Below are 16593 nucleotides of genomic sequence, written 5' to 3'. Positions count from 1 at the left end.
AGATTGAGTGCTCAGTAAAGACCAGATGTAGTCTAACCTCTAAGCTTTGTGTGAGCGGATCAGGATGAATGCTCAATAAAAAAGGTCATCTGGATGATACCTAACTTATGCTGTGTTCATGCTCCCATTTATTGTGCACTCTCTGCATTTCCACTGCTGGGTTTTTAATCCGTGTTCAAACTATGTTATTCAAAACAGTTTGAATGTGGCCTAACAGTGGAATTCTAACCTCGTGATTAAGTCCTGTTGAATTCAGTGGTGCTTATTCCCATGTAAGTGTGGTGAGGATTGCAGCTTAAATTGCCTGTATCATCCTGCCAATGGTGAGGAGAATTTCCTCACTAGATTTACCACTCTTTGTGCCCATCTAGTTAGCACAGACAGCTTTTAAAGCATAGCTGTCAACTTTCAGATTTGAAAATAAGGGATTAGCAGCCTCACCTGTCCCGGGGACAGTCTACGGGATATCTAACAATCCGGGATAGTAGCGGGAAGCAGCGGGAAACGGCACTGGAATAAGGGAATTTCCCGCAAAAAAAGGGAAGGTTGACAGCTATGCTTTAAAGCAATGACCAATCCCTTCGGCAATCCTACATATTGAGTTGAGCTTCTCACCCTTTTTCTGCCTGATAACTGGGCAAGCCTCCTTGGACGCAGTCTGTAAGCCATATAAAACTAGGAAAATTGTAACCCTCCTGATGTTTGAGGCTTCAACTCCCATCAGCCCCATCCAATATGGCCTATGGCCAGAGGTGATGGATATTGTGATCCAGAAACATTTGGGAGGCCAGAGGTTCCCCATCTCGGATGTAACACGATAACTGCACACAAGTTTTGTATTGCTTTGATTTCCTTGACATAAGGCAACTGTAGTATGTGCAGCATCAGAGAAAGCAACTAATTGGAGGTGTTGTAAAAATAGTAACAGAAGATTCCTCCTAATGACTATAACAAAAGGGCCTGTCCATTCAGGCAGACCTTACAAGCTTTAATTAAGGGCTTCAGCTTCTGCCCGGTTTAAATGATGTGATTCATACTGCTAGCTTCAAGAACTACTGTTTCAGGAAATATATCTGCTTAACAGATAATATCACTTCCTTGGATGAAGGTATATCAAGGGACCATACAAGAAGTACAAGCAAGGACTTGATTATTCTTAGCTGACTACAACTGTCTCCATTGAAAAGTGTTGCATTTGTGTTCACATCAGATGATGTGAAGGGTCTGCATGCTGTGGTTGGTTTCTGACTGCTTTTTCACAACACCAAGTATACAAATGACTAAGGTGCCTGTGAACTGACATCCTGAATCTCAAGTTCCCTTTCTTCTGATTGAGTCACTCTCTCAGGGGGTTCTGAATCTACAGTGTTGAGCATTCTAGATCAAAGTGGTCCATGTGGCTGATAGGTTCTAGCACAGGACCAGCTCAAGCTGTTTAGTACATATAGCTGGCTTCCCACATGCACTTTGGGGATGTCCTTTTCAGAAAACACACCAACTTTTTCATAGGGTATTTCTCATACTTCCCACATCCCTGATTCTGCTTCATTTGTAGAAACTGCCGAGTGGAATGTTCTGTTTGTAGGCTTCCCCTCTAAGGCATCAGTTTGGCCACTGTGGGAGACAGGAGACAGGCCTTCAATCTGATCCAGCAGGATTCTTTGTATGTTATCTCCCCTCCGCAGACTGTACACTTATTGTGAAGCTGATAACATCTGATTGCAAACAGAGCGGGGGAATCATGTGGGTAGGTTTGATATATCTTTAGCTGCTATATTTCTATAGCATCTGTGGACTTCAGGGTATGTTACAAACATCAATAAATATAATACTATGGCTATGAGGCATAAGAGCCAAGGAACTTTGTCCCAGAAACCACATTATCTAGATCAATGTAATGCTGACCTTTAAAGCCCTAAAGGGCCTTGGTCCAGTATACCTGTAGGAGCGTCTCCACCCCCATCGTTCAGCCTGGACACTGAGGTCCAGCACCGAGGGCCTTCTGGCGGCTCCCTCACTGCAAGAAGCGAAGTTACAGTGAACCAGGCAGAGGGTCTTCTCGGTAGTGGTGCCCTCCCTGTGGAATGCCCTCCCACCAGATGTCAAAGAGAACAACAACTATCTGACGTTTAGAAGACATCTGAAGGCAGCCCTGTTTAGGGAAGTTTTTAATGACTGATGTTTTAATGTATTTTTAATATTTTATTGGAAGCCGCTCAGAGTGACTGGGGAAACCCAGCCAGATGGGTGGGGTATAATTAATTAATTAATCAATTAAAATTGAAATGACTCTTCCAGAAAAAGTCTGTTGTGTTTTACAAACTCAAAATTCCCCAAGAATGAATTTTTACTACTTTACTGAGTAGTGAAGGCATGGAATAATGGTTCCCTTCCCTGCATTTTCAAGTGTTTTGAAGTCCACAACTAGACCAGGATTGCATAGGAGAATTGGTAATAGAGCTCATTTGAAGCCGCACTTAACCTAAGTGGGCTGCAAAGAACTTCCTGAATCACCATCTTAAGACTGTGACACACTTGAAGCAAAGCCTGTTTGTCAGCCAGCTGGATGAAAAATCCATTAAATACTGCCAACATAAAATTGTGTTATTGCATTTTTAAAAAGAAGAGTCCCAAGGTCCACCTGCCAGGAGAAAGTAGGCAACCTGGTTTACATTAGCAAAGATATTTTTGAACTCTGCATTTTCCCTGCTCAATGCATATGAAAGTAATTGACACTCCAGATTTAATGATGCTGAGCTGTTATGGATGAAATGTGCAAATCCTCCCACATTGTGGTCAAGCGTAACTGATCTGCTTCTCTTCCTGTAATTAAACCAGAGTTTTTTAGAAAATTGCTGCTCTCAGTTCCCGCAGTGAAATTGGCTGGCAACGTCATGTTGCTCCCCATTGCCTTGGGAAATAGTTCTCCAAAGCATGCCAAAAATATTTCATTCATTTAATAGGGGATGTGTTATGCTTGGGCTGATTTTACTGAAGAGAGCATTTAGCTAGACAGCTTCCCATTGTCTTAGTTTCCTCTCTGGAAAAGGGCTCGCTACTTCATTGCTGGCTAAGTTTGACGTAGTCAGCCCTTCCTGAGTTCACGCAGGCTGTTTTTACTTATGTAATGTCCCAAAGCACATAGGCCTTGGCCTCTTAATTCATTAGTATCTTGAAGCAGAACACCCCCCTAAGCAGGATTTCCTGCTGCAAGGTGTAGCAACGATAGAAAAATCTGGCTGTAGCTCAGGGTTGCATTGATAGCATCACCACACCTATTTTGACAATTCCACCCAGGCTTGTGATTTGGCTCCCATGTGAATTTCTAGCAGACAGTGGAGGCATGGGAAGGGAAGGGTTTTGTTGTATGTCAACTGAACAATATGACTGTTTCTTTAGGCTTTTGTATAGGGTGATGCTTGCTGAATGGGACTTCGACAACAGAAAATGTTGCTCAGTAGCAGAGCACTTGGTTTGCATGCAAAAGGTCAGTCTCAGGCATCTCCAAGCAAGGCTGGGAAAGGTCTCTGTCTGAAAGCTTGGAGAGCTTCTTCCAGGCAGATAATATTGAGCCAGATAGGCCAGGGCCATGGTATAGGACAGCTTCCTTTGTACATGATGAGCAATCTGGAATGTTGGCTATGCCTACTATACCTGTAGGGTGCTGAGGAATTTCTGCCTTTGGTGTATTCTGCCCATGGTATATGACTGTGGTGTTTGAAACGTAGCCAGTGAAGGAGGAGATCTCCAGTCTGAGATTTGTAGCTGGCTGACAAAAGATGTCTTGTAACATCTTTGTGCTTGTGAAACATGCAGCGATTCCTTGCTATGTTGTTCAGCAATCTATGTTTCTTTTGATTAGATGGAGCAACACTGAGCTTCGAGCCTCATGCACCTACAGCTCTCATGTAGTTAGACACATAGTCAAAAGCAGTACTTGAAAGTAGCTGAAATTGCCATGAATGAAGGCTTTATGTTGCTTAGTTTTGAAGTAGGCATGAATCATTGAAATTCAGTTTGTACGTTCTTAGATCTTAGCTGTGACCTTATTGAAGGGGGAAATGGAAATAAGCAAAGAATGATTCAGATTTGTTAAAGGGAGAAAAACGTCCTGTTTCACGAATATGAATAGGACCAACAGGAACTGTCCAACAATGAATTTTTTTGGGGTGGCATTCAACTAAGTTTGACTCAGAGTAGAACCAGTGAAATTAATGAATGTAACCAAGTTAGGTCCATTAATTTCAACAGGTCACTCTGAATAATATTCAGTTCAATACCAACATTTTGCACCAGGTGAAGCTTCTGAATTAACTTCAAGTGGAGTCCTCCATAGAGTGGACCATGTTGCAGTATGTGGAATATGGAATACTCATTCCACAAAGTTACAAGATGAGGGTTGCAAGATCCCTCTCATCTAAGAATTGGTGTAGCCTTCATCATGGGCACATTCACCACATGTGTAGACTCTTACTGTCATCATATTTCTATAGGATAATAGTAATCCCATCAAACACAAACGGGGAACCCAAGACTAAAAGTATATTGAGAAGTGTGACATCAGTATGCATACTGCTCAGTGCAGTATGTTTCCAAATACCAGGTGCTGGGAATCACTGGTGGAGAGAGTGATGTTGCACTCAGGGCTTCCCATAGGCATCTGGCTGGCCCCTATGAGAACAGGATGCTGGACTAGATTGGTCCCATTTTGCCTGATGCAGTGATGGATGCATGAGAAAGAGGCTGGAAAAAGATAATGATGACTTGGGGAGCTGATTGGAAGAAAGTGAGTTGGAAGGGCCAGAAAGACAGCAAGGGGAAAAAACTTCCATGGACATATGGGAAGTATCGTATTCAATTTGATTTGCATTGAGAATAGGAAGCAGGAATAAGCAGCTAACCTCATCTAATAGTTTTTCAAATTTTATTTTATTTATTCATGTTCTGAACCACCTTTCATCATTTGTGATCTGAGGATGGCTTGCCACACAGTCACCAAAACACTGAAAACACAAACATTCAATCCAACAGTTTAATGTCAGCTTAAAACAATACGAGCCGGACACGTATCCATTTCCTGTGCACCTTTGTCAAATCAAATATATGGATCTTCAACTGGTGTCTAAACCCCAAAACGATGGTGCTAGTCATGCTTCAATGACGCCATTGCTGTCCAGTCTGCAATTCCTAGAAAACTCAGTTTTCTATTTTAAGATGTACTGTTTAAGATCCATAAACATTTGAGAATGTTTGTAGATGTGGCTTTGATATTGCCTGGAAAATAAGCACACTCCATCCAGCGACAGTTTTCGTTTTATCTCTCTACAGTGATTACTATACAAATGCAGCTACCATTTCTGTGTTTGGGTTGGTTTGAGATTCACCAAGGAAACATTAAATAGTGTTGTCCCTGACAGGTGATAAACCATGAATAGCTGCAGAGTGCAAAACCAATTCTGCAGTGTAAATGTTTATGACAGACTGTTGAATTGTACGTGCCTCCTTCAAGGTACTTCCATTCCAGTCAACCCTTTGCTTGGTTGAAGCCTTTGCCCACCATGTCCAGTTTTACGTATAAATGCTTGTGACTCAGACAACACAGTTTATCCTTGGAGAGGGCTTCAAAGATGTCTGTCTGTATTATGAGGCAGGATTTCACCCAAGGGATACATAAACAGGAAGACATTTAGCCATAAGCAGACAGTGCCCCTAAACACACAACATTCCAGCAGATTAACAGGCCATTGGGGAGGCAGGCTGCAGATCTAGACTCAAGTGGGTTGAGGCCTGTTGCTAGAGTCAGAAACGGAGTGACTCCTCCTGCAGTTTTGGAAATTTGACAAGCTTAAGCAGCAGTCCTACTCCAGATGTTTTGAAGTGCAGCTCCCACCATCTCTGCCTATTGACAAGTGGCTGGAGTTTATGGGAGGTGTAGCCCACAACATCTCACTACCAAGGCTATACACAATTACGTGGGAGGAAACCCCCTTGAACTCTGTAGGGCTTACATCTGAGGAGACATGCATGGCCCTTAAAGCCATCCCTCATTTAGTTAACATATATTTCTGGGGCCTGTATATCCCAACAGAAACACTGCCCCATGTTGTCCCTGGGATCTCAAGGCCCCTGTTTATTAGGGCGGTGGTCCCCTGGTTGATCTCCACACCCTGAAACCTTCTTACACCTTTGCATAGAAAATGCCAGCAGGAACTAAGGAACTCTGGAACTTGTAGTTTTTGAGAGAACTATGGCATAGAGAGACAGGCATCACTGTCTCTCAAACTGCAAATCCTCTTGCCTAGAGTAAACCACCAGAATCCAAATATTTAATCTCTCTCAGACATCCATCAGAAGTAGGACAAAAAAAGGCACAAACCCAGGACATTTGTGATATAAAAAGTTACAGGATTTCAACAGGAAGGTACAATATATGCAGAGATTGGAAATGAAGCAGTGTGACTGCTCCAGTACTTTTGCAGAAACCAACAGCATTGAAAGCAGAATAGCATGTGACTGTCCCAATACCATCATGACATCAAGACCACAGTCTCTGTGTGCCATGCACACACACATGGGAAGAGGACCATGAGGCTGTGTGGCATGCCAAGTTTTCAGAAATAAGGCGAGTCCCTGGTATGTCTCTAAGCAGTTCTGTTGCACTTAAAGCTTTTCTATCTTTACCTACATAATCCCTAGAAAAATCATCACAAGACTGCAAACACAGTAATCTGTTATCATGGTTGGTTTCCCTGCACAGCTGACAGAGAATGGAATCTGCCAGTGGTATGAAAGCTAGTCCAGGTGACTTGGGAAGCTCTGAAAAGCTGTCAATATTAACTTTCCTTGAATATACACAGCAAAATATGTGTCAACATAAGACCATTTTTGTCTTTGTTATCAAGTGGATGGAATGTTAGAAGCTTCAGTGCAGACAGGAACTCGCAAGCCAACTCCTACTCCCAAATGAAATTCAGAAAAAGGGAATAACCCAATAAAGTAATTTGGCTGGTTTTTTGTTTTTGTTTTGCTGTTCCATAGGGAATTTTAGTCAGTCCTAGGCCACATTCACACCATATATTGAAAGCACCATGAAACCATGTTAAACAGTCATGGCTTCCCTCCCAAAGAATTCTAGAAGCTGAGTGTTTTGTGAAGAGGGATTGATTTCTGACCCAACCAGGAACCAGCCACCCCAGGCTTATCTGGTTCCAGTGTCATGTAGTTCCCCTTGCTCCATCTGCTTGTGCTTTATAAGGAATGACGAATGGCCCTCATGCAGACCTGGGTTGGCCTGGAAGACCTTTTCAGCATTGCAGCCTATGTGTGATCCGTTAGAGGAAAGCCGGTCTGGTCCAGTCATTAGGCAGGGTGAGGCAGCTGCCTCAGGCAGCATGCCTTTGGGTGCCCTGCTTGCTTCACCACCAACATTGGGCAAGACCGTGCCTAACACCAAATCAGCAGCATCTTGCTCGGAATAGGCACTGATGGTGATGCTGGTTCTCCACCATTGGCAGTTGCAGCAAGGAGTGCAGTGGCAGCTGAGCAGGCAGCAGCAGGAGCAAGTATGTGGTGGTGGGAGAGCGGCAGCAAGGCAAGGAGGCACTTCCTGGTTAGCTTGAAGCGGTGAAATGGGTCTCACTATCCCTGCTTCAGAGTTTGGTAGTTTAAAGCCTTTCAGTGCCTTTCAGTGATGCGGGTGGTTGTGCTCACCCTATAATTTCAGATTGCCAGCTCTAGGAAATCCCAGGGATAAAATCCGCAATATATGAAAATGAAAAGCTTGAATTGTAGTTGACTACCCCACCCATGCAATTTTGGATCCTACAAGCAGAAGCAGCTACTGAAGCTGATAAAAATCTGTTCAGGTCTTAAAGTGTTGTGACTGAGTAAATGGATTAATTTTGTGGTTTAAGATAACAATTGCTTTGGCTGACGCCACCCAAGAAGATTGCAATTTGTTGAAATGTCTCTGTTTGCTTGAGGTGGTTTTCAGGAGGCTGATCTTATTCTCAAATAATCAGAAATTTGCTGTGGACTGTTCAAATTCTCATCTCCAGCAGTGCTTATGTATATTTTGCCCTTTGAAGTTCTTCAGTTGCACATACTGAGAAACTTGACTCTTGCTTTTGAGTTTTAGCGATAAATGGCACCATGCTGCTATTCAACAGCTCCTCCATCTGTTCTGAGAAAACACCTGAGTTTCCTAAAAATCTCCTAAAGGATATGGTGAACAGCAGTGCAAATACATGTGAATAATATGCCGCACTTTGCCTCTCACCTCCAAGGCAAATTCCATTGCAGCTGGGGTGGGAACCAGCCCTCCGCCCAATTTCATGTGGATGGCAAGGAGAGGAGTAATTAAGAGGAAACTGGGTGGCCGACGGAGAAAAGGGTGGTAACAGAATGAGAGAGAGAGAGTGCCTTGCCCACCATGGACTCTTCCTCCCTGCCAGCATGTGACCCCCAAGAGATTACCCCCCCAACCAGGGACCACGTCCCACTACTGAAAAAAAGGTTCCCTAACTTGCCATGCACAGTTACACTAACAGAAACATTGCCCATAAGATGTGGGCAATCATTGTACCCACAGCCTTACTCAGCCCTTTGTTTTTTATACAGCTTTAATCTGCATTTGAAGAATAGTAATAAACCTCAGTGAATACAGAAGGGAACACAATCTTTCCATGGAGAGAAGGTGATTTGGTATACATGACACGAGGCCAGCACAAAGGAGCCCGTGGTTTCCCATGGCCTCTTGTTTAAGTTTCTGCAGCAGGGCCTCTTTCGAGCCCTGTAGACTCCACTCCCTTCCTCCTCTTTATCATTCTTGTTTGCCATTTCATAGTTTGCTTTGTGCTGACTGGGATAACATAAAATGAAAAATGTGTTTGCTTCTTTCCTGAAGTTTTCATCGGCAACACCACTGTCTGTTATGAGGAAGTCAGTTGTGTGTTTGCTACAAGTATTGGTCACCTACAGAGAAACCCTGTACATATCCGCTCAGAAGTATGTCCCATAGAGTTCAATGGGACTTTTGCCAGATAAACAGGTGAAGAGCTGTACCCTGAGGGAGCAACCCTAACTCCCCATTCCTGCCCCACAGCCTGATGGGGCTCTGCGGTATAGCAGGGCCAGCCCTGCATCTGTAGCCCTGCTGCTTTCCAGAAGTGGCTGCAGGTTGCAAGAGGGAGCTCCACATCTGTGGAGTGACAGTGGCAGCTGCAGGCAGGTTGGCACAGGCCAGAAGGGCTGGCTGGAAGGACACCTTTGCCCACTCCAACCTCCCACCCCCAGGTGGGGTGCAGGGAGAATTCAGACTGCTTTGTGAATCATGTAAAATACTAGGGGGTGATGAGATGATCCCAAAGTGCCCTTCATCTTGGAAGGCAGGGCCTGGGAGACTGGTGGGATCTATATTTGAATGCCTATATATGCTGCTGAATTAAGAGGATATTATGTAAAATTTAAATAAAGGAATGTTATACATATAAGATTTTGAGGCAATGGATGGCTTCCCCATAGCTTGGCATTCCCCATATTATCCCCATAGCTTGGCATTCATAATAGCTACTTTTACCATTTTTGTTTGTTTGTTTTCCATCAACAGCGTCTACTTTCCTTGCTACGTTGCACTAACAGGATGCCTTGCATGTGCTTTGACCATCCTCGTTTTTTTCCCTGCGCAGACAAAGCCGCAGTTGAAAGGAGATGCTGCACACCAGAGTGAGTGCTTACCATTTCTGACCTTTCCCTAACCCTAACCGATTACGCTTTAAAGACTAAGCTAAAAAGGATTTAGGTTTGTAAGCCAAACATGAGCAAGTTTTCCATCTCCCACTATCCCTGGCCATTGGCTGTACCAGGTGGGGCTAATGGGACCCAAAGTCCAACAGCATCTGGAGGGTCACAGATTGGTCACCCTCCCTGATATTATTATTATTATTATTATTATTATTATTATTATTATTACCCATCCTTTACCAGGACAGGTCCCAGGGCAGGTTATAGCAATTTAAAAATACAATATTGAAATCAATGTAAAGCAAATGCAATCAAAAGAAAAGGGTGGCTCCTAAATATATATCATCTCTATATGTATAGTCAAAAGGCAGAGTAAAGAGGTGTGTCTTTGGCGTGCGATGGAAACTCCAGAACAAAGGTACCAGGCACACCTCTGTGAGGAAGGAATTCCACAACATAGGGGCTGCCATGGAAGTGAGGTTAATCAATATCAGGCCTCTGTGTTGGTCCATTATAACAAGAACCAGGGGTTCCATCGAATGAAACATTTATTAATACTAACCAGCATTCTCAGCAGTGAATACAAGATTCCACAGTACATGTATTCTTTAGGTTAACATAAGGCTAACTGTTTTTTAGAGATGAATTAGATCTCTTCTTTATCATGTTATAGATGGGCTTTAACATTTTAATTTTATTCTGGTTTTTATATTTGGCCTGAATGTATGTTTCCCTTTGTAAAAAGCAACTAATAAACGCAAATAATAATAATCAGCGATAACAGCTCTTGTCTGCAGCTTGCTTCAGTTTTAAGAAAGTAATGGATAAAAGTTCTTATAGAATCTAGGCACATAACTACTATACTTTACACTGGAATTTCTTGGGATTAGCACCAATGAATTTAATGGGACTTACTTTTGAAAAGTTGTGCATAGGTTGATACTACTGTCAAAGATAAAATTCTGGAGTACATGTCTATTGCATGTTCAATGCAGTCATGTTCCATAGGAAAGGCACCTATGCTAGAGAGAAGAGCGTAGAAAGTGTTCCTAAAGAAAGAAACCATTGTGCTCAGATATCATATGACTTCCTTGCTTTCTGGTGCCCACCTGGTTTCCCAGACTTTAACCTACTTTTTAAATTTTCCTAGGTGTGTCCCAGTCCACTAGTGTATTTAGTCTCAAAGAAACTGTTCGCCTAATGAAACTTCCAGGAGTAATGGATGTTTTTTTAATCAAGGTACTTTCCGGATTTCCTTCAGGTGAGTGCTGTGAGATTTCCCCCCCAAAAAATAAGATCTCCAGTCACATATGATTGTTGCTCAGGGATTATTGGCATCTTTTGTGTTTCTGTCTCAGCAGAAAAATGTATTCCTTTAGTTGCAAATCATATAATGCTTAGTGTTGCATGCTCCAGTATAACTCATGAGCTAGGTCGGTTTATATCTGGTGGCAGCCAGCATGTGGTCAGTCTAAGAGTGTATCAGAATCACTGCTGCAGAAATTATTGGGGGGTGGTTTTTTTAGCCTCCACCTGTAACAGATGGAGTGGTGGGGCAGAGATAAGGGTGATGTGGTGCAAACACACTGCCAGGAGCACTGGATTGACTCTGCTGGTACGTTTACACCACACTGACCCAGCCACCCTCTTGATCTTCCCACTCCACTTAAACAGCAGTGACTCACCTGCTTGGAGGTCAGGAAAGTGCCTCTGGCCTACCACCCCATGTCCTGCTGGCCTTCAGCACCTGAGGCCATTAGCAAGTGGCCAAATTAAAATGAGGCCAGGGCTCCTACGGCTTCAATACTTGTGCAGAAGAGGGAATTTCAACAGGTGTAGCTTTTTGTGTAAAAAAGGACCTGGGGAATCCTTAGCACAGGAGTTAAACACACCATCAACATAATGTCCAGTTTGTGTCTATATTTAAAACTCATTATTGTAACTTCTATACAATTACACAAGCATACCCTTATACTATTAGAGATGCTGCATACCACTTCAGTAGTGACTTGCTCAGTGGAGTGGACCTAAATCAGTAGCCTTTTGCTGCTTAGTCGGAGGGGTGAGGTCAGGGCTGCTTGGGTTGGCTCTGCCTGTGCTCGCATGTAACCCCTGCCTCATTGTGTCAGTGACACCCCTGACAGCAAACTATTACTGAAGCTTCTCCCCACTAGGCAAGCAGCTTTTGTACCACCTATATATACTTCAGTATCTTAATATCTCTGTGCTTTTATCATAAAAATACCATTGCGTCACTTCTTAAATAAAGGAGAAATTCTCAGAATTCAATACCATACAAAACACCCTTTAAATTGCAGGTATAGCATGGAATGTTTTTCTTACAATATTCAATAAGTGGGCTCCTATTCCCCCCCCCCCAAAGATACTCTGCCATTGTTTGAAGAGATTACATTTGAAAGACTGAACGAAAAAGAATTTGGGTTTGTAAGCCAAATGTGGGCAAATTTTCTGGCTCCAGCTGTTATCTCAGTACTGTATCTTCCCTTTTCAATCTGATCCTGTGCACATTAAACTGAATGGGTTCTTTTGTCCCCATATAATGCGTCAATCTTGCCATTAACATGGGTTCCCAGATTTTATCAATCCATTCATTTAGAGTTGGCATAACCTGTAATCTCCATTTACTTGCGTATAGTATTTTTGCTGCTGTCAACACCTACGAAACAAGGTCTTGTGTGTTCTTTTTTCATCAAGCCATCTATATAATTGAATAAGAAGAAGGAGACAGGGTCTAATCCTATCTCACATCCCACAATTTTTACAATTAAATTGTGTGAGCACCACCACTGCTTTTTTTTAAGCTTCACTCCTCTGCAGTCCTTAATCTCCACTGAACTTGGTGGGACTTTCTTCTGAATAAAGATGCACAGGGTTGGGCTGCCCAGTGCTCTGATGCTCTTTCTGAGCCTATCTCTGTCCTCTGCGGCTGCTGATCCAACCTGCTGAGACCCTGAGAAGGGCTGAGATTACATTTTAAGGAGATTTGGCTGTTATCCACTTATTCGTACCTCAATGCTGGAGGGATAACCTTCCGATAAATGTTCTCATTTATTTTCATCTTGTTGCTCCAACCATATAATTATTTTTAGTAATGTACACATATGTAGAGCCCAAATTATAGTGTTGCCTGTATTTATATTATAAGCAAAGCTGTGATGTACACAGGTTAGTGCTGTGCTGACAATTCCACAGGTGTCCATCTGCCCTGTTCTCCGTCAATTAGAGAAAAGAAAAGAAATTGCATTTGAAAAATAGCAAAGCGGAGTGAAAATTTTAGTAATCTTCCCAAGGGGTTTGTCACACTTGCTTTACTTCTGAGATGACTGATGAGTATTTGGAGATATCTTGTCTTTCATCCTACACATCACCTCACTAGTGGGCTGCACTCTGCAGCCTTTCTGCTTCAATTAAAGGCCAGGGTAAGATATCACCTTCTGGTGGGTTTTTTTACAGCAGGAATTGCAGCCAGGGAGGCTGCAGATTGCTGTGGAAATGCTTACTGAAAAGAAGAACACACACCCTTGGCCACCATTTAACGATGAGGCAAGCTCAAAATCCCACACCCACCAAAGTTCTAAAGAAATCTTAACATTCCCTGAGAGCTAATGCAGAGAAATGGAAGCCTCTTTTTCAAAACAAGAAAACTTTTGAGAAACTGACAAAGCACTAACACATTCCACTTAATTATGGTATTCTCCAAACAAACTCACTTTGGAAAGCATGCCTCTGCTGAACATTACAGTCCTGTGCACACTTTTCCTGAGAGTAAGCCCCATTGGACTCAGTAAGACTTACTTTAAAGCGTTTGTGGATTGGCTACCCTGCACATGCAATGTAGATGTGGACTTCATCTGTGCTAGACTTAACCATGATCTAGTGTTCACTGCTTAACTCCATAGGTTAGCTGTCCAAGAACATAAATTGATACTTATTTTTCTACAAGTGAGAGGTATATGTTTTAGTGCAGATAAGCATTTACTTACTGACTGCATGTATATATATGCACGTCTATCTATATCTATCTATATCATCTATCCATCTATCTATCATCTATTTATCTATCTACTATCTATCTATCTATCTATCTATCTATCTATCTATCTATCTATGATCTATCTATCTATCATCTATCATCTATCATCTATCATCTATCTATCTATCTATCTATCTATCTATCTATCTATCTATCTATCTATCATCTATATCTATCTATCTATCATCTATCATCTATCTAATCTATCTATCTATCTATCTATCTATCTATCTATCTATCTATCATCTGTCTATAATCTATCTATCTATCATCTGTCTATAATCTATCTATCTATCATCTATATCTATCTATCTATATCCTGCCTTTCGGGCAAGGAGCTCAAGGTAGCACACATAGTCCTCTGTCCTCCATTTTGTTCTTTCAACAACCCTGTTGCTGTGCTAAGGAAGTGTGTCACAAGGTCACACAAGTGAAACTTGTGATTGTGTGGGGATTTGAAGCCTGGGCCTTCCCAGTCCTTTCCCAACACCCCAACCACTACACTGTGCTTCAGACGTCTTTGGGTGAAAGGGAGCAAGAAAAAGTATGTGGCATTGCAATTTTAGACATACCAAATGATTGAGTTTTAAAAGATACCGCATTTAAGGGGGAAAGTATAGTTCAGTGGCGATAAAGCACATAGTAGCAGCCTGTGTGGTGGCAAAAATGAAGCACCAATGTTCTCCTGGCATCCACACATGGTGTGTTGCTGGTGCTTACAGCAGGAGGAGGGCTGAGGCCTGCGGAGCTGGAGGGTTGTACAGGAGCCTAAGGATGAGAGCCTCAGGTTGGCTTTGCCACACCGCAAAGCCCCAAGCCCACTTCACCTCACCACTCCCCTTCTCCCACAGGTAGGCACCAGCAACATGCTGCGTTTGAGACCCAGGAGAACAGCAACACTGCACCTTTGTAGGCCACTACAGATACATAGTTTACATGGCTTCTGTCAGTTCTTGATATCTCTAGTTAACAGCGCTGAGCACTGCCACCTGCCTTCTAAAAAGAGGTTGTCTTTTCCTTAACCTTAGGTGTGTTCCTGATCATGTTTTCTATCGTATCTATCGATTTCTTTGGTCTGGAAGCAGCGGCGTCTGGGTACGTGATGGCATATTGTGGAATCCTTCAAATGGTAAGGAGGTTGGCACTGAGAGCTGCTGTGATCTCTTGTCTCCCAAAGTCTTTTATCAGAAACTTTTTGAGAAGGTCCAGCCAGGGGTTTGGGTGCCTCTAGCCTGAAGATACATTATGTTTCAATAACGATGACTCAATGGAGGGGGGATTTTTGCTGTGGTGAGGACTGACTGGGTCCGAACCACCCATTAGCCAGGGTGAAGCCATCACCTCTGTGGGTGCCCTGCCCACCACTGGTGCCACTTCTCCAGTGGAGGTGGTAGGGTGGCTGGTGGTGAAATGGGATGTGCCACTGTTGGACTGGGACATTTTTGAGGAAGCAAAAATGCATATGTTATTGCGGCTAAGAAAAACAGAGTATATGGGGAATGGCCAGGACCAGATTGAACAGAGAATTTCTAGGTGCTGTGGGAAAGCTGCAGCAGCACAGGCCGTCTCTCCTAGGCCACCTCACCTGTATATCAGCCTTTGGGGTTCTGCTACACACATGGAGCAGGCTTTCCATTTCAAACCTTCTCTCTCATAGTGGGGAGAGGGGCTGGAAGGAAAACAATGGTGAGAGTAGGGGCAGCAAGTGTGACACCACCCTTCCCCTTGTGCAATTGTTGTCCCCTGAGGGGAGAATGCCTGAAAAGGGCTTGTTAGGCCTATTGGTCACCTCTCTGTTTCCCCCCAAAGGATTTTGTTCTCCAATACAATCCTCTCTGTGTACTCTCTTTGCAATATGTTGGTGGGGGATGTTGATGGTAGTTGTGTGTTCCAAATATTTATGGCACATTTCTAACATAAAAGGTTTGTTAGCATGAATCCCAAGAGGCAGTTGCCCAAATATGCTTTGGACTTGTGTTTCTCCAACAGCAGCCTCCCATACGACACGGCAAGGGGGGCTTTCAAATACTTTTGTGATATTTGAAGGTTTGTGATATTTCATGGCTGTCGCTGTTCCCAGAAAAAGGTCAAATATCCTCCTGTAATACATGCAAATCCTTAGGCCTATCTAAAGTATCGCTCTCTGGGACGCAGCCCATGAGTGCTAGAAAATTCTTCTTTTTAGGCTGAGTTATTATAATATTTTTATTGTGCCTTTTATTGTTGTTGTTGTTGTTGTTGTTGTTGAATTTATATGCCACCCAACACCTGGAGGTCTCAGGGCAGTTCACAGAATAAAATCAAAATATAAAACTACAAACTATATAATAAAAATAAAAACAACAACCCAATAACACCCCTCCAAAAAAACCCCACATTTTAAAAGGGCATAAGGCTTACAAAAAGAGTCATGAGGTTTATCAGATCAGCCTTCAAGCCAAGTCTGTATGTAAAACTGTCTAAAGGTATCTGATGCAGACGCTGTGGTAATTGTCATTTCTGCTGAATTCATTTACAGGAAGCAGCCCTTTTTGGCTTTGGATTATATAGCTCCATTTTCTTCTCCATTGTGTTGAGGGTTATGGAAGTTAACAAGTCGGTGAATTTCATCTGACTATAATTGGATGGTTCTGTTTAGCAGATTTTATAGACAGCTAATTAAAATAATAGAGTGCTAATTAGTAGACTTTAAGACATTCTACATCATATAAATTATGAACATAAGCACAATGTAATTTTCATTTCAGTGGAAAGAAGAAAAAGAAATAAAAGAGCAAAGGTTGATCTTGGGGGTGGGG

At 42.7% G+C, this 16593-nt stretch overlaps 1 protein-coding gene across 1 annotated transcript in view; it reads left to right on the top strand.

Annotated features, from left to right (window-relative positions):
* The window catches only part of SLC67A1 (solute carrier family 67 member 1), a 68583-nt gene that overhangs the window by 23248 nt on the left and 28742 nt on the right, over positions 1-16593 (top strand). Inside the window, exons 6-8 of the mRNA XM_083722173.1 lie at positions 9608-9723; positions 10892-11002; positions 14824-14924. Coding sequence (XP_083578299.1) covers positions 9608-9723; positions 10892-11002; positions 14824-14924 — 328 coding nt within the window. The remainder of the gene's footprint in view (positions 1-9607; positions 9724-10891; positions 11003-14823; positions 14925-16593) is intronic.

The sequence above is a fragment of the Podarcis gaigeae genome, assembly GCF_964106915.1.
Source record: "Podarcis gaigeae genome assembly, chromosome: 1".
Lineage (NCBI taxonomy): Eukaryota > Metazoa > Chordata > Lepidosauria > Squamata > Lacertidae > Podarcis > Podarcis gaigeae.
Note: the sequence above shows the minus strand (reverse complement) of the source record. Positions and strands in the feature narration are given on the sequence as shown.